This window comes from Poecilia latipinna, unplaced genomic scaffold (genome assembly GCF_001443285.1).
Source record: "Poecilia latipinna isolate Pla-1442-1.1 unplaced genomic scaffold, P_latipinna-1.0 Scaffold1705, whole genome shotgun sequence".
Taxonomy (NCBI): Eukaryota; Metazoa; Chordata; class Actinopteri; order Cyprinodontiformes; family Poeciliidae; genus Poecilia; species Poecilia latipinna.
The window spans coordinates 31,693-49,979 of NW_015114321.1; the positions used below are offsets into that span (position 1 = coordinate 31,693).

Genomic DNA, 18,287 nt, shown 5'->3' on the forward strand with positions numbered 1-18,287 from the left:
CCTTACTCACAGATTTAGAAACAGTTCATGTGTGGATAAAATGCTGTTCCAGATCTGAATTCAATTGTGAGTCTGTAAGACCTGAAATTTGATTCATTCAGCTCAATCTGACAAACTTTAGAGACTGAACACAAGACACATCTTGAAGATTTTTTATTTCTAAAACAAACATTTTAATAACCAGGTATCGCTTTTCTTCCCCTTCACAATGACGCACTAATTTATGTTGGTCTGTCATGGTAAATGCCAGTAATTACATTAAACTTTGTAGTTGTAAAGTGACAAAATGTGAAAATGTCCCCCTCTTTCGCAGGGCTCTGCATGTTCTACCATTTATTACATAGATATAAAAAGTTCTGTCTATAAAAAGTAAGTAAATGTATTTTGTGTGTTTGAAGAAAATGACAGATAACTAGTTCAACTTTGTGTTGTGTTTTGTAAAATTGGCCACAGTGTTAAAGGAAACATGAAGTATGTGAAAAGCGACAGCTAATCTTGAAGCAGTGGACAAGATTAACATGTTGAAAAAGGCAGCTCCCTTTATTAAACACTCTTAGTTTTCATGCTACATGTTTCACAGCTATTCAGTCTCAGTAGGAACACAAACACATGGCTTACTAAACACTCATTAAACACTTTCAGAGGATGTTCATTAAGCATGAGACATTTCCTTCTTCTACTGTTCACAGATAGATTTTTCTGACAGAAAGCGTTTGATAATGGATGTTCTTTTAAATTTTTCTCCACCAGGTGGCGCACTGAGCAAAGCTGCACCTGAATGTCCACTCGTGTTGAAAAGAACCGAAATGAACCAGCAAGAACAAGGATTTGTTTTAAAAACATTTCTGTAAAAGTTACACTTTAAATTGAAACACAAATGAAAATTGAGAATGTTTTGTGATATTTTGGCACTTTAATGTGGACATCAAGCTTTAAAGAAGCTTTAAAGCTACAGAATGTAACTGTTATGAAAAAACAAATTTTATTTATATATATGTGTGTGTGTGTGTGTGTGTGTGTGTGTGTGTGTGTGTGTGTGTGTGTTTACACATATATGTCTAAACTGTCACTTTGTCATGACAGTATAGCTTCAGGCAAATAATCTGTGAAAAAATTCAGCTCTGCTGCAAACTAGAAACAATCAATCAGAGCCAGGAGGAGGGTCTTAGCGTTGTCAATCATGCTGGTGTACAGATTCTTCTGCTATGATGCAGCTTCTCCCCATCAGTAGAGCCTGTTGTGAATGCTAAGGCTGTCATGGCCACCAATGATGACACATAAACAGCAACTAGTTTACAAGAACGATTGACAGCGCTAAGCCCCTCCTCCTGGCTCTGACTGGTTCATTTTGGTCAGTTCATTTCGTGGCAATAGCAGCACAGAGAGGATCGATCTTTTCATAGATTATCTGTCTCATGCAAACTGTCAGGACATGGTGGCAGGTTAAACAAATATGTCAAAAAGATATATATTTTATAAAAGTTACATACTGCAGCTTTAACAGAAACACTACTTTGGGCTTAACACATTGAACACCACGTCAGAGTCGGTTCCCAGATCTGTCCAGTGTGGACATGGAATCCTACAAATCAACACAGCTAGTAAATGATGACAATATTAAGGAAACCGAATCCTATAGTTAAATCTTTTAGTTCGTATACTCTACAGTCAGTTAGCGCTATCGTTATCAGATCAAATTTATGAAATAATGGCAGCCCTAAAAAAAAAAAAATCGCAGCTCAAACCACACATGCAGGTAATTAATGGCATAATTTGTCAGATTAAAAACTCAGTGGAGAAAAAGGTAAGTTCTTGGCACAGCAGGGGCTTCTAACTAACGCTTTATTCACCTGTTTTACACGCTGCAACATCTGAACTGAGCATAATTCCACACTGCAAGGCCAACATGTCTGTGGACATCATAACAAAGTGTGTGTTCACCCGGAGGCTGAACTACAGCCTCCATTAATCCCGCTTCTGTTCGTCCTCCCAGGTCGTCACTGTGACCTCCCTGTCCAACACATCTAGCTGCAATTCATTTCCTCTATCTTACATCAAAACCTCCCACATTTCTCAGACAAAGTATTCCACTACTTGGTCCCCATTGTTTAAAAAAAAAAAAAGAAGAAAAGATTTCTCCCGTGTTTCACCGTGACATGAGGGCAGAGCCTCACGCCTGTGAGCGCTCAGGAGGACAAGGAGGACGACGGACGGATCAGAGCTGGCTCTCTGTCTCACATGTGTCGGTCCCGTTCTTCAGGGGCCAGCTGGACAGAACCAACTCGCTGAAGTTCATGTTGCTCTCGTTGAGTCGTCGCACACGGTACGACTCATAGTGGATGTTGTGGGTCACGTCCTTCAGGTCCTGCAGGTGAGACCTGAGCAGAAAACAGTCGGTGAGAATTTCTCAGCTCAGTGGCTCTGATACAAACTGGTTTCCAGTGAAAAGTGCTGATGTGGAAGAAAAAAAAAATTCCTACAGGAAACATCTGAAGCCACAGTCATACTGAAGAGTTCAGCAGGTAGCCCTTAACCCAGGCCCACATGTTCATGTTTTAATATGTGTGCTAAAAATGTGTTCCTCAGCAATGGTTATTCAAGCATTTTAGTAATGCTTGAATAACCAAGCATTACTAAAATGTAGTGTTTAATAAAGGCTGGTGAAAACCAGCTCCTTCTTCTTCGTCCAGAAGGTCTGGACTTTTAGCTACTGAGAAACGATTGCTTCGTGGAGGCGTGGATTCGTTTGAGATTTTAAATTTTACCCAATCACAAATGTTTGTCCGTGACGTATGTAACGCTCCGTATCGACGCTATGAAGCTAACCGGAAGTTTCCTGTGCTGTAAACAACCGTCCTCCTCTGGGCATAGAGAAGGGCTGATCTGAACGAAGTGGCTGTTAATGTTAATTCAATATATTGAATTAATATTCAATATATTGAATGTTATTGAACAAAGACTGAATGGCTTCACTCACTTCCTCCGCTGCCATTGCTAAAACTACAGGCAGAGTACAATTATACAGCCGAGCAGAGAATTGAAGTCATTATTCAAAGTTTCTTCTGTTCGCTGATTGACCTGGTAGAAAATCTACCAGAGGGAATCCAAGTAAACGGCAGAAAGCCCAGACTGAGCTTTAGGAGAGATTTGAATCCAGTGGAATAGTGCAGGGATGCATCGACCAAGTTAGATCAATTCTAGCAACATTCACATTTTTTATAGCATTTCGATTGGAGGATCAAGAAGTCAACACCTCTTCTCAAAAAAAGGAAAAAAAAAAATCTAAATCGTACCTAGCCAAAAGTTGTTTTGTGATTATGGCGTTAAAATTAAAACTTCCTAACCTGTAAACTGTCTCTATGACAACCTCCACTCAGATGTGCTGCTTAAGAGGCTCTGCTTCCAGGTTTCACATTAGTGATGTGGTTAAACTATTTCAACTCTATAAAGTTAGTCATTTTCTCAATAAGCTCACTTAATGTATGTGAAGTTGAGCCATATAGACTATTAGTGAATAACTGGCAAGTTTTTCCTTACAATAATTTTTAATAATTTCATAAACTCCAGATTTACATAAGTGTAAATCTGGACAGTTTTCATGCTATCAGGAAACTGACCATTTAATAAAATAAATTCCTTTCCAATAAAGATGAGCAGTAAAGTCAGACTCACCTGATAAGAAGATCTCTCAGGTTTGCAAATTCACAGTGAGCCACATTTTCAACTGCATGAAAAGAAAACAACAGATTAGCTCTCACCGTTATCAGTTACATCCTTTAATACACCAGATGTTTGGAACCTGTCCTCCATAGCGTCCAGTCTAGTTTTTGAAATGCTTCAGTTACATCAGATAATTCAATACATATAAAACGACAAATAACAAGCCCTTCCTGTTTTAAGCTTTGTGACTCGGGTCAAGTGTTTTGAATATCTGTCCACATGCTTCTCACATCAGTTTGCTGTAATGTTGGCCCATCACTCCAGACAGACCTGCTGTAACTTGGTCTGTTAGGAACTAATCTGGCAGCATCCTTCGGGTCATTCATGTCGAAAACCTATTTGTCTCCCTGATGCTTTGAGGTGTTGTTTCGATATTTTCTCACAAAATTCTTTCCTCATGCTGTCATCTCTGTTGTGAAGCCCACTAGTCCCTTATGCAGCTAAACAGCCTCCCACCATGATGCTGCCACCCCCTAAATCCACAGTTGGAACGGTGTCAACAATGATCATGGCAGCCAAATACTTCCATTTAGTTTAATCAGATGTCCTCAAAATATTAAAACACTTTCACTTGCAAGCTGTGATTTGTAATTTCTTTTGGAGTGATGTCTTCTTCATGTCAGTGACCTTTCAGCCCATGTTGGTTCAGGAAGTGTTGGTAACATTTTATTTGTCGGGCTGTGCATAAAACTAAGATAACACTGTCATAAACATATGAATGTTTACGGCTGTTGTCATGAAGTGTCATTCGGCAAACAAAACTTTTAATGCAGCGTTGACATTTTTAATTCACTTTTAGTGAAAGTTTTAAAGGAATTTTGCGTAAAAGGTTTCATTATTTACTGAATAATGCAAAGTTGACACTCTTAATGAACTTTTAAAGCAACTTTTAGAGCAACTTTGCACTCATATATAATTTTCCAGAATTTCGGCACGTGGAAAAAAAAACAAAAAACAAAACACCAAGCCCACTGACTTCACCACCACTTCTCTGCTTCAGTTAAACTTCGACTTTTCTGTGCTAACCTTCACAGAGACATTCTGATTAACGAGTATTTTCCCACCATTAAAGCAACTCTCAAGAAATCCACAAAACAATCCGCAGTCTAGAGGGAGCAGCTGTTAAAGCTGTTGAAGTCTGCCACGCCAAAGCGGGGATCCTGATGTCTTTACCACAGACAGTGAGAAGCCTAAACCTTAAAAACAGGCCTGGAACTCAAAACTCACCTTCAATGATTCCCCACTTCGTCTTCCGGCCCAGCACCTTGTTTCCATTCACCTGGTGCTCCTTGTCAGTTCCCACGACAGCAAAGGGAATGCTTTCCTGGAAAAGTCATCGGTTATCCCGTTAAGACAATCTCCATAGAAACAAGTCAACAGAAAACTGAAATATTTGGTCCTGTTATTGCTGTTATGGCCGTTATACTTAGTTAGTTTGATCACTCAGAAATGACAAAACATCTGTTCTGACAGTCAATCCTGTGCAACAAGCGTGCACCGTCCTGAAATCTGACGAATTCTTTATCGGTACTTCCTGTGAGTCATTTAAAGGCTAAGAATCCTTACCCTGATTCTGTCGTTGAGAACGCGCTCCTCTGGATCTTCATCGTACTCTCTCTGGGGGTAAACATGAATTCCATTGGATGTCAAGTCTTTCCTTATCTGCAAAAGTCAAAAACAAAGAAAAGTCAAACATTCAACAAACCCCAACAGATCAGACTGGATGCTTCAGTTAACTCTTTGGAATCGTGTTAATGGAGTTTCTTTCTTTTGTACATGATGATCCTGATGCTCTCCTCAACGTAAACGCCGCTCAACGCAAGAGTTAACGAGAGGCATAAACTGAGAAACATTTAGGACAAACTTGGGCTCTTTTATGATAGTCCGGACATTTACCTGTAAAGGTGAGGTTGTGGCGACAGCTGTGTGTGTGTGTGAACGTGTGTGACCATTGTCTGTCTCTGGGGGGATTTTTCCACTAATGATGTATGCCTCCAAACCTGGTTGTGCCATCATCCACTTTGTGTCAAATGAAGCAATATAAACTGAAGCTTGTTCCCTGACCGTGTAAATGAAACCAGGTTTCTAATGTTAACTGAATGAGTTCTTCCCAACTTTCAGAGCTACACTTCATCTTAATGCAGTCCGTCTTCTCTGACTATTGTAGAGGTTAGTATAATCAAAATAAAATCACAGATATTGTTTCAAAATCAAAGATTTTCTCAGCTGGCAAGTTGAAACAACAACACTGCAGTGCTTTAACAGTTGGTGAAATAAAAAGCATGAGAGAGATTTCTACCAGCATTCCTACTGAGCTGAGTTTAGAAAATTTAGGCTATGAACATGAATTTGTTCAGTTTTAATGGTGTAAAGCCAGTTTAGAACTAGACAGGCCTTATGGGTAGGAAGCAAAGTAGATTTAGGACTGGGGACAGGAATGGGGTGCACAGGTTGTATTTAAAAGGGGTAGTACGTAATTTTGCACAAAATTTTTATTTTTTTTTTTATATTTATTGAAACTGTCACTATGGCGTGACAGTCTGTGAAATAAAATAACTCCTCTGCCTTCTCCTTTTATCAACTAGAAACAACCAATCAGAGAAAGGAGGCGGGTCTTAGTGCTGTCAGTTATAGCCGTGTGCATGCCTCTCACAAACTTTCCCCTTCTCTCTGCTGCAATACAGCTTTTCCCTGTCAGCAGAGCCTGTTGTGAATGCTAATGCTAGTTAGCATGGCCACCGCTGATGGTGGATAATCAGTTTTTCTGGAATGATAAGTTGATTCTCCATCATTAGCACATGTAGTAGGGAGTACATGAGGTTAGTTGACAGTGCTAAGCCCCTCCTCCTGGTTGTGATTGGTTGGTTTTGGTTGGTGCATTTCTTCAGACAGCAGTAGCAGCTCAGGGAGGAGGTGGAGGGGATCCATCTTTTCACATGACACCATGTCATGTTGTTCTGACATGACATGGTGACAAGTTTAACAAATATGTAAAAAAAAAAAAAAGGAAAGTTACATACTGTAATTTTAATGACAAAAGAACATGAAATGTTAAAGTATACTACAAAATCAAAAAATACAAAATTAAAAACAAATTCATTTTGGTGTATTTAGCTTGTTAGAAAAAATGTTTTTTAATTTGTCAGTCATATTTTCACCATGTTATTCACACATTTATTAGTGCCATAGTTCTAAACTAAATATTTAATTCAATGTCACTTTAATTCACTTCAATCAGAGTATGTTAAATTTAATGTTAACATAAGTTAGAAAAGAGTTGAAAATAAAAAGAGTTGAGTAAAAAGGTTCGGACTGCGTGGATGTACAGAGTGCGATGCCTCACCCTTTCTTTAAATTCCTGTCTCTCTTCTACGGTGAGTGTGTCTGCTTTAGCGATGACAGGCACAATGCTCACTATCTTCCCCAACCTCTTCATGAACTCCAGGTCGATGGGGCGCAGCCTGAAAACACAGAGTCCAGATGGAGTGTCACAAAATCACACACTTCAAAGCATTTTGCTGGGGTTTTATGTGGTAGATCAACACATAAACAGTTATGAAGCGGGAGGAAAGTGTTAAATGGTTTTTGAAGTTTTTCTTTCACAAATAAAAATCTAATAAATGTGGCATAAATGTGTGCACAGCCTCCCAGAGAAGGTGACCTGTTCCAGCCAAAAAAAAGAATTCCAACAACATGATTCTGCCACCATAATGTGTCATGTTGACATTTTGAAAAACTCTGTATGTTTGTTTATGTGACAACAAATGACAAAACTCTATCGTGAGTTTAATGGGTACTTGGGGCTTGCTCACACAAGTGGGCCGTTCATGATACATTTTACCGGCCCACTATGCAAATTCATTATTTGCAATAAATTGCAAATTATTTATTGAGCAAATTATCTGCAATAATTTGCGAATAAATAATTCCCTAATTATTGCAAATTATTTATCGCAATAATTTGTCCCAGAAATTATTGCAATAAATGATAATATTGTCCTTTTGAGATCAATTTTTACAATTAAGATCAATAATCTTAATATCCAAATAACATTTAACACTGGAACTGGATGATATTTTAATATCCAAAATCAATAAACAAAATAAATATATAAAACTATAAAATATAAAATATAAACATAATAATAATATAAATATAATATAATATATTATAATATAATATAATATAATATAATATAATATAATATAATATAATATAATATAATATAATATAATATAATATAAATATAACATGCAGTCTCCGCTGAACAAAATTGAAAATACAAACAAGTATGCAAATGGAAGTTACTGGTCCCATTTTAAATCCTCGTGCGATTAATTGATTTATTGCTTATTGTGACAGGCTTATACACAAACTCTCTCCCCACTGTGTCACACACAGGATCCCAGATCCCAACAATCATACAATGCAGACAGTCTTATATGACAGATGAAAATACAATAATAGTGGTGTTCCAACTTCTGTTCTGTTTCTGTCTTGAAGCCTCTGCTAAAGTGCAGCACAGAACTCAATGGCACAATGCCACTGGTTATTGGTTTGGCCCCTTAAAAAGAACACAAACCTCACTTCAAATATCCCAGTTTGGGAGCTTCCGCCTCACAGAGCAGCCCTCACTCAGCTCCTTCAGACTAGCCAGCAATTAGCAAACATCTGGTGGAACAGCGCATCAGCTGACCTCATCATAGCAGCTACTTCTCAGTGAAACGCTGGTAAAAACTTGTTAAAGAGTTAATAGAAAAGCCATGTGGAGTTTCAGAAAGAGCAGGAGTTTTTAAAGAGACAGAGGCCCAATTTCAAGGTGTTAAGTTAGGAAGTCATATTTCATTTTATGTATTATTTGATACATACAGAATTTGATAATACTTTATTTGAAGGGGGGTGAATAAGACTGTCATGACACTTTCATAAACATGACATAACATGTCATGAGTCTTCATGAATATTTATGATTGTTGTCATAAAGCGTCATTCGGTAAATTATGACACTTTTAATACAAAGTTGACATTATTCAAAATGTCTTTGTTATAACAACTTGACATTAACCAGGAAATCATTACTGTTTAAACTTTACCTTTAATAACATAAAGTTATCTAATTTTTAAAGTGCAATCAGTAATTCTTTTATAACAAATTTATATCAGTAATGATTTCTTGACAAGCGCCATTGACTGCAACTTCTGCAGAGAAATCTGATTGGATGTTTAGTCAGACCAGATCTGGCAGGGTTGGGATGTGATGCATTCACTGACTCAGATATTTCTCAAAAGTTCATAATTATTGTTCATGGTTGTTTGATGCAACTCGGGTTTTACCCAAACATTTGATTGACTCTGTCAGCAGCACTAGTAAATCAGGTGAGTCATTGTGGTTGGTTCCGGTGGTGAACGTAGAGCTGAGCGTTGGCCAGCAGTGGCGGTGCTTACCTGTGTCCGGTTGCAGGCAGGAAGTAGATGCAGCAGTGGACTCTGCTGTCAGGTATCCGCCTCTTCCTGTTGATGTTCAGCTCCTCCCTCAGGTATTTCTCATACTGCTCGTTGATGTACTTCACTATGGGCTCCCAGCTGGAGAACGGGCACCAGAGAAGGGTCAGCATGGGATTATTATATTTTTATTTATTGTTGACAAATTACAATAGAACTAAAATGAATATTAATCATCCCGTTTAATAACGTGTAGTTGGGTGATTTTCTTGTTTTTTCAGAACAATTTGTCTCCAATATGGAAGTCTTGGTTTTAGAGCTTCAACCATGAGAGCAAGCTGATTACAGTCAAAAATCTACAAAATCCACATAACCAGAAGTGACAGAAAATCTCTTCACCAAAAGCTCCTCTGATTTCTAAACAAACAAACAAAAAATCTTGTTTGATTTTTAAATCCAGCAACAAAAAAACTCATTAAACAGGAAGTTTCATTGCAGCCATGGTAACCTTCCTAGTGGATCTTTTATTTGGTTTAAAATGATCCATTTTGATATATATATTTTCTTAAATAGGGTGCATTTGGCCTGCCAGAAGAACTCATTCCTAGATAAAGCTTAAATGTTTATCGGTCTTTTGTATCAAAATGAATTATTAGAGACAAATGAGGACAGATATCAGGGAAGTAGACTAGTAATAAAGTCAGGACTTCCTGTTTACAGTCATAATGTCTTAGAAAGATGAGCACATGATGAAGCAGCATAACCTCTCTGTGTTCCACTCATGATTTTTTAATGGATTTATTATCATTCTTTTCATTTCCTGTTTTTCTTTAATGAAACAAATTAAACTCACTTCCTCACCTGCTGTCATCAGCGCAGGACGATCTCTGTTTTATGAGGACGACTTACAGAGTTAACCATAAAGGTTAATGTTTGGCTAATTAATTTCATGAAAACATATTTTTGGTCTTATTCTCAATAATAGCTGGGAAATGCAATTCATGTTTCCTATCAGGTCAAGTTTATAAGTGTAGCACATTTCTGCAACAAGGCAGTTTAAAGTGCTTTATGTCATAAAAACATCACCAATTATGAAACAATTAATAAACATTACATTTTGTCAAACGCCATCATCAAAATCATCAAGCAGACACACATCAAATATATTGATCGATGTTCCACTTACTGATAATCAAAGGCAGCTCCAATCAGCTGCGTTTTAAACATTTATTTAAATAAACTCATTGTTTTGGCTGATCTCTAGACGTTTGTTCCAGATTAGAGGAGCATAGAGACGAATGTTTATCAACCGGTGTCCCACAGGGTTCTATGCTAGGTCCAGTTCCCTTGTGTTCATATATGATTACTGGTTACTGAGTGTCCTGTTTTCTTTCCGTCCTCACCAGTTCTCATTGTTGATTTGGTCCCCGAACCCAGGAGTGTCGATCACCGTCAGCTTCATTTTCACCCCTTTTTCTTCAATCACTGCAAAGAACAGATCAAATGGATGAGCGCCACAACGCCATGGGTTCAGTTATACTAACCAGAAATAGACATTTTATGCTTTGCACATTAAGTGTGAGGAAGGACTGAAAATCTTTAAACCTTTCAGTTTTAAAGATTGTTCCCAGGAGTTTTCCTTCCTATTGTTGATGCACACTCATTCAGGAAGAGGGAATGCTCTCGCTACGTGACCATGTGGAATCAGCTTCCTTTCACTTTACTAACTGGAGTAATAGATTTAACTTTACTGCACTGATCTGTGCATCTTTGAATCTCTCCGACTGAATTCTAAAAACGTCCAGTCTGAATTATCAGCGTTGTCAAACAGGTTCACCCTGACATGTACTGAGATGGAACTGTTTAACGGACTGTGATCGACGCTTAACGTTGGTGCTGGCTAAAAGATTCAGGCTGATGTAAAGCCAGAGCTGCACTCTATGTGCCACAGATCTGTGTGATGACAGGATCTATGAGTTCCTTCACTGAGTCAGAGTAAATGTGTGTGTGCACGCTGGAGAGTGTTTGAGGAAAACTAAGCAGGTAAAGACTATCATTTAGAGCTTAAGTCGTTGTTGAGTAAGCACACAGGAATCTCCTCTTAACGGAAGCATGACAGCAAACATCTGGAAACAGAGCATTCAGATTTCCACTAACCTGTAATAAAGTAGGCCTTTGTTGTTGCCATTACAGAGAAGCACTTAGTTTCATTGGGAACAAAAGCATGCATCTTCTGGTTGTGTGTGTGTGTTTACTTGTACATACTTTATATAAATGTCCACTTTCACAATGTTTGCCAACAAACGGAGGTCATTTTCTCAGTCCTCACGTTTTTTGCAGTTCTACTGAGCTCTACTAGTCAGAGACACGGCGAGAATGAACTTATGACTGCAGTAAGAAATGAAGACGGAGAGAGAGGGAGAGGAAATAAGAGAGAGAAAGAGAGCTGGAGAAAAAGAGAGAGAGGGCTTGGAAGGTGACTTCATGCAAACGTGCACACTAATGTGTTTTAGCAAAAACCTGCTTTTCTTGTGAACACTGTCTCATCCTCATCAGCACCAAAGACTGCCTCTACCGTAAGGATCCCGCTGATTGAAATGATGGGAAAAAAAGCACTAATCACTTCTCGCTTTATTTTTAATGTCAGAGTTCATGGAAGTTTATTGTGCAGCTTTTCTATACTCCAGCTGGCTGAGCAGTACTGCCAACATTAACAACCCTTTAAATGCCAACAGGAAGTAGAAATTTGGTTTCTGTATCATTTCCATTTCTCTCCTCCTGGCAGCACCCAGTGAGCATTTTCTTTGTTGAAAATACATCTAAACAGATCTGAATGTACCTGAGACACAGTGAAACCACTGTGCATTTCGGCTTTTTAAAAAAAAAAAATTTAATTTTTTTTTTTTAGCAGATGTAGAAATGTTTTGACCAACATTTCTGCTGTTTGCAAACTCAAAACCTCACGACTACAAACAAACCGCTGTCCAAGGTGTTCAAGTTTATGAAGTGGTAATCGACATCCGATTCCTCTGGGTTCTATTCACAGCCGTCTGTAAATCAGATACTTGTTTGAATTTTTGGAGTTAATCATCTTGGCAGAGAAGCAACTCACCATTAAATGAAAACTGTTTATCAACCGTCATCAGTGGCTATGCTAACTAGACTTAAAACTTTCCTTTTTGACAGCGGTGGTAGGTCAACTGACTCAGGTTATTCTGAACTATTTCTGTAGTTGTGCTCATTTGTTTTGGTCAGAGTCGGACCGATTTCTGATATCAGTATTGGATCGGAACGGCCAATACTGTCAGACAATCTGTTTGTGAAACAGATTGTCTGACACATGCAGAGGCTTGGTGAGAAAAGATGGATATTTTTCAAAAACTGTGGTGTTTATATGTGGTCCTGACTCTGCTTCTGTTAAACTTTAAATGTAAGCTGAAGAAGTTGATAACAAAGAGGAAATGATGAACAATGTCAAAGAGAACCTGAACTGCAACTGTTTGGTCCTGACAGAACTGGGATGTCAGTTCATCCTGAGCTTTTATTTTTACTGAATCTGTGTTCATTCCTTGTGAACTAAGCTGTTACAATTCATAAGTGTCCATTTGTAAAATGATTTTACAAACTATAACTTCAGAAAACTACTGCCTTACACCTCTTCCCGCATATTCAGACGTTTCTTTGAACGTTCAAAGCTTAGTACACATCCATGGTTAAACAGACGTGTCTTTCAGCATCCAGCCCACGGTGGGATTCCTGCTCAGGGAAAAGAGATGTGAAAGCAGGATGTGAGAGCTGCCTCTGAATAGATCAGTGGACAGAAATGATTCACAGGGGCCAGAACAAAGGCAAGAACACAACACAAACAAATAGTGCTGCTTTCCTCGGGTCGACTTTCTGGAGAGTGTTAGTGGAAACACTGAAGCTTCAGGTGTGATCTGTAAGTGTGTGTGTATGTGTGTGTGCCCACCATGACTGACTGTATGCAGTTTGACTGTTTTGGATATCTTCTCTTCGTAGTCAGGTGTGCAGGACTTCCGGCTGACTTTTGACTTGAATAGCGTGTTGACAAGCGTAGACTTCCCCAGTCCACTCTGACCTGCAAACAGAAGCCGTTCAGCCTCCACTCTGATAAAACCGTCTTTTCAGACGGCCTGGGGTGCACATTTATAGAATTACATGTTGAGAAAAAAACAATAAAAGGCTCCTGCAGCAGAAGAGGGATACCAAGATACCAAATCACGGTTCAATCACAGCCCCTCCCTCTGTGACCTGATTTATCAACACTAAGCTCACCAGACAAATAAAAAAAAAACAAAAACAAAGTATACATGTGTGTCAGGAAAAGTTGCATAAAACAACAAATTGCCTGAATGTAAGCGATGACTGAAAAGAATAACTTGTGCACACTTGTTAAAGTTTCAGTTAGACAGCAGAGGAAGTGTAGCTCATCTAAACTTTGTGTAGAGCAGGAAAGTGCAAATCAGCCCAGCAGCTTTCTAAACCACTTCCTCACAGAGTCACACTTCCTCTTTCTATATGAAAAGTGAAATAATCTGTCAACAAGTAAAAGGCACAGCAGCACATAGCAAAACATGCACATTCAAATAAAAATACACAGTTGCTCATATTCTAAAAAATTCCAGCTTCACCAGATATTCCTAATTTTTTTTTAATATAAACTCCATAAATTATGACCAGATCTCTATAAACTTGTCACAGCATCCCATTCTGATGCATCTTATTTTTTCTAACTGTAGCATGAATCACATCTCTTTAATCCAACTATTGAAAGCAGGAGTTTTGACTGGAGTATTTAATGAGGCAAACGCTGTTGCTTTAGTTCGTGTTTCAGTAACTTTAACTTCTGGAGGGAAGATCCCAAACACATGGAGGGAAGGTGTTAATGTTCTCCCACATGTGTGTGAAATGACCTTGAAGAAGTTTTTCCAAAAGGTGTTAAGAGTTGACGACTTCAGAACATATCCTTTAAGCTCAGTCAGGTCGGAGATGGAACTTTTTTGAAAATCATTCCTCAAAGTTTTGCCCTGGATTCAGAAGCATCACTCAAAACCAACCAGTTTTCAAAGTGTGGGAGAAATAGACAGAGAGCAAATCAACAACTTCAAGCAACAAGCAATAAGCTTCGGCTGCTTCGTCATTTACAGAGCTAAAAGTATCAACTACTTTCTGCTGCTACTGGAAACCATTTAACCTCCCATAAAACAAAACAAAACAAACAAACAAAAAAAACTCTGGGTCTTTGCAGAAACGACTGTGGCAGTGGAGCATCTTCAGATCCAAACCATGAAAATCACAACTTGAGCTTGGAGTTCTGAGCAGGTGAGGTTGTGATCATTACCATCACATAAGAAGCAACAGCCCAACACACACTGCATCATGGTGCTTCACTGTCAGCATGACGCAGGACTGATGCGGCCTCGTTGATTCCTCTCAGGGAAAATCTGATTTCATTTTGAGTGTTTTCTCTTGATTTGTGTTAAGCTAGCTTCTGTTTTCTCCATTTGAACCGTGTTCAATGTTGTATTTGGAAGATAATTTCCACTGATGCTTTCTGCTTCATTTACTTCCTGTTTCCCCTGTCACACCTTAACTTGAGTGACGATCGCTCTCATTTCATACAGTTCTTGTTTTCATTCTTTTTTTTATTCTCATATCGTCAGTGGGGCTTGGGTTGCTAAGTTTTTTGATTACCGTTTGTGTTTTCTTGGATGTTCCTATCAGTAATAGTCTGGCTGTTGCCTTCCTGAGCTATGCTGTTTGATCCAAATCCTATTTCGAAGGCAGTCTGGCTTTCTCCCAGGAATCCAAGTCAGCGAACAGACGGAGAAGTTGTGAACAATGACGTTGACTTTCTGATCCGTTTTAAAATCGTTGTTTACAGCTCAGAGAATTTCCGGTTAGCTTCATGGCATCAAACTGGTGCGTTACAAATGTTGGCAAGTGGGAAAAATTAAAACCTCAAAAGAGTTGCAAAGCACAGAACAAGCAGCTAGTTTTTACCAGGCTACTGCGGTACAGCACCTTTCAATAAACCTCTTAGCGCTGGAGTTTTCCTGAATTTGGTACTTTTCAATGACACAAATCATGACAGAGATATCCCTAACAATCAGAAACACTCATCACAGAAAACAATTTCTGCCCACTGTTCTCCTCTCTATTATATTTCCTGCAGAAGCTTTATGTTTTTGGATGTTTTTTCTTCGCCCTAATGCGCATCCAATGACCTGCCACCATTGCAGAGCTAACCAAGCTCTGCAATGGTGGCAGCACAGTTCTGTAGAGGAGCTTAATGGACATCCTAAAATCTACATCATTGGAGCTTAGCCTCTCGTTTTGAAGCTCTGGTTGATCTGTTCTCTTCCAGCAGCAAAATTCTCACAGTGCAAAACCACCAAATATTTTTGGTCCAGTTTCTATTGCAAACATTTTAGTACCGTACACTTGAAATTAGACAGGATGTACTTGCAAATAACTTTTTAGCAGGATGTGGCAGCTTGTTTTAGGCCAATAATTCCTTAATATTGATTTTAAAAGGAATTAGTTCTACTGACAGATTATGAACAAGATCTTTTCCCATATTAGACCAAAGATATTTGATAAGATTTTGTGTTTTTCCAGTGTAGCAGCAGTTTCCTGCATGTGAGGCCATTTTGATGCCAAGTGATAATTGGCAGCACACTTTCTTTTTAGATATCTATCGCCAACACAGGAAGAGCAACACTTCAAACACTCAGTCTCTCTGTTACAGCAACCAGCTGGCTAAATAAAGTGTCAAAGTGATTTCAGCTGCACTGGTTTACTACTTCACCTGCACTGATGATATGATATTATCTTATCATTTTGTGTCTTGATATAAACAGTAGTGCAAAGTCTCCAAAACACGACATTTGAATTGTGTTTCAGTAGTAATGAGCATATTTCTCATTGTAAGGACTGACATCATTTATTGATTAAGACTTTGATAACACTAGTCTTGGTTCTAAATTTTATTCTCTTTCATATGAATATGTGTGTTGTTAACTCACCAACCACCATAATGTTAAACTCAAAGCCAGCCTTCATGGTCTTGCGCCTCATTTGGTCCAGAACCGCCTCGATGCCCACGTAACCAAACAGGTCGGTGCCTCGGATGAAGCCGGTCTGGAAGCTGGGGGCGGACTGGCGAAGCTCCAGCTGCACCTCGGCCTCCAGCTCAGACTCTTTCTTGGTCTCTTCGATTCCCATTCCCTTCTCCTTCCCGATCTCTTCTGGCTCCACATGCTCCTCCTCACGCTGACCCTTTTCTGACCTGGAGGTCTGGATGGTTTGGTGTTCGTGGTTCTTGCCTTCATCCACTTGCTCGTCTCCCATGATGACGCTCTCCTTATCCCCTCTCTCCTCCATCAGGCTCGGCGGGGCTGTCAGCAACTTTCTTGCAGGTTCTGAGAACATGGAACACAGAACATGGATTAGATTTTCTGATGCAATAAACTCAAGAACAAGATTGCCCGTACGAAGGAGAAATGAGAAAATGGTGAGTGGTGATAGAATTGGCGAGGCTGCTTTCTGATACAGGATTTCAGGATATCCACATGTGGAGCTGAGAGTACTGACCAACCATGGTGTGACATTCTATATTCTATAATAGATCTGCCAATCGATTATCAAAACTAATTAGAAACCAATGTGACTTGACAGGGCAGGCAGACATGTTGAGGTCATGGGTAACTATATGATATGTAAGAAAAATTCAAAAGCCCATGAACGTCTGGCATTGAGTAGTTTTCCATCCATCAATAATCAGGTCAAAAGGGTAACAGGTCCATGGGGAAACAAAGACACCCCCAGCTTAATTCTGAGTGATCCTACATTGTTCTCAGGTCAGACAGGATATTTAGTTCCTCCAGCAAGATCTGGATCTGAAACCCTAAAGGGAAGTGATCATGAGGCATGCCGACCGCCTCAACTGAATCCTTTCAACTCATCGGCTCCACTTCAAGATGGTGGAGCTGCTCACCCTTATGGGTTAGGTTAGGTTAGGTTAACCCTTAGGGTTATTTTGATTTGTCACGTCTTTTTACCATGTTGTCATATTACTACATCATCTGTTTGACATTGGACAGCAGAGCAGAGCCTGTTGCTGTTGACTGGGTTCTGTCCATGTTACAGACAATGTCTCTCCTTTCTGCTATCTGCATATCACACAACTAGGCTCGCTGAAAGTCATCCTCACTACTCCTAACATTTTGTCACTTTAGGAAGGAGCTCTCTTGAAGCTGAAGGTGTTTTGTGAATAACCTTACTAATGTCAAATTTTAGAAGAGTCTGAGAATTTGAGAAAGTCTTAAAAGTTTTTCCTAAAATGGCGACAGGAGGATGTCACTCAGCAGTTCAGTATCCAATATGGCTGCAGTCTAAACAGGTATAAACTGCCTGTCTGCATGTCAATCTGCACACAGAGGAGCCAGAAATTAAACTGAAGTTTGGACAGCACTAGTTCAACATATTTTTACTCAAGTAAAAGACAAAAAAAATTGTGATTAAAAGCCAACATAAGTTCTAAATAACAGTTTAATCTTAACACCTTTAGAAATGATGTAATAAGATTTTGTGAAAATTCTGGTATTTTGAAGACTAAATCATTACAAATAAATAACATAATAAAATAAGTCCAAGCAGAAGACTCTTTTTTCTGAACATATTTTTCAATACAACAAAGCCAGATAAAACTAATGCTTACAGTAGTTAATGCATTGTATTATAGAGCTGAGTAAAATGCTTATGATGTATGGTCTTTATCATATTTCACATAGCATGAAACAATAAGAATTGTGTTAAAAAAACTCACTTTATCATAAACTGTAAATGTGTATCTGTCTCATGCATTTTTGGTTAAAATGTGATTTTGTCTTCATTCCCTGTCGTTATTTGTGTTGGGTGGAGTATCCAGAAATTTTACTAAAGTAAGAGTAGTGATATTTCATAAAGACACAACTCAAGTCAGAGTATAAACTACTCCTAAGAATAATTTTTTTCCAAAAAGTTACTCAAGTAAATGTGATATAATAGTAAAAGTTACACACAGTGCTTGATATTATCTATTTGTGATCATGTAAGAACA

At 38.7% G+C, this 18,287-nt stretch overlaps 1 protein-coding gene across 3 annotated transcripts in view; it reads right to left on the reverse strand.

The window, feature by feature from the left end:
- Window positions 1–131: 131 nt before the first annotated feature.
- septin12 (septin 12) overlaps window positions 132–18,287 on the reverse strand; it is a 70,452-nt gene continuing 52,296 nt past the window's right edge. For all 3 annotated transcript variants that reach the window (XM_015060377.1, XM_015060378.1, XM_015060379.1), the window contains 9 exons: window positions 16,213–16,608; window positions 13,134–13,262; window positions 10,567–10,648; window positions 9,167–9,304; window positions 7,064–7,181; window positions 5,287–5,382; window positions 4,948–5,044; window positions 3,673–3,724; window positions 132–2,378 (listed from right to left, as the gene is read on the reverse strand). In XM_015060377.1, the coding sequence (XP_014915863.1) occupies window positions 2,216–2,378; window positions 3,673–3,724; window positions 4,948–5,044; window positions 5,287–5,382; window positions 7,064–7,181; window positions 9,167–9,304; window positions 10,567–10,648; window positions 13,134–13,262; window positions 16,213–16,608 (1,271 nt within the window). In that variant the 3' untranslated portion in view covers window positions 132–2,215. The remainder of the gene's footprint in view (window positions 2,379–3,672; window positions 3,725–4,947; window positions 5,045–5,286; window positions 5,383–7,063; window positions 7,182–9,166; window positions 9,305–10,566; window positions 10,649–13,133; window positions 13,263–16,212; window positions 16,609–18,287) is intronic.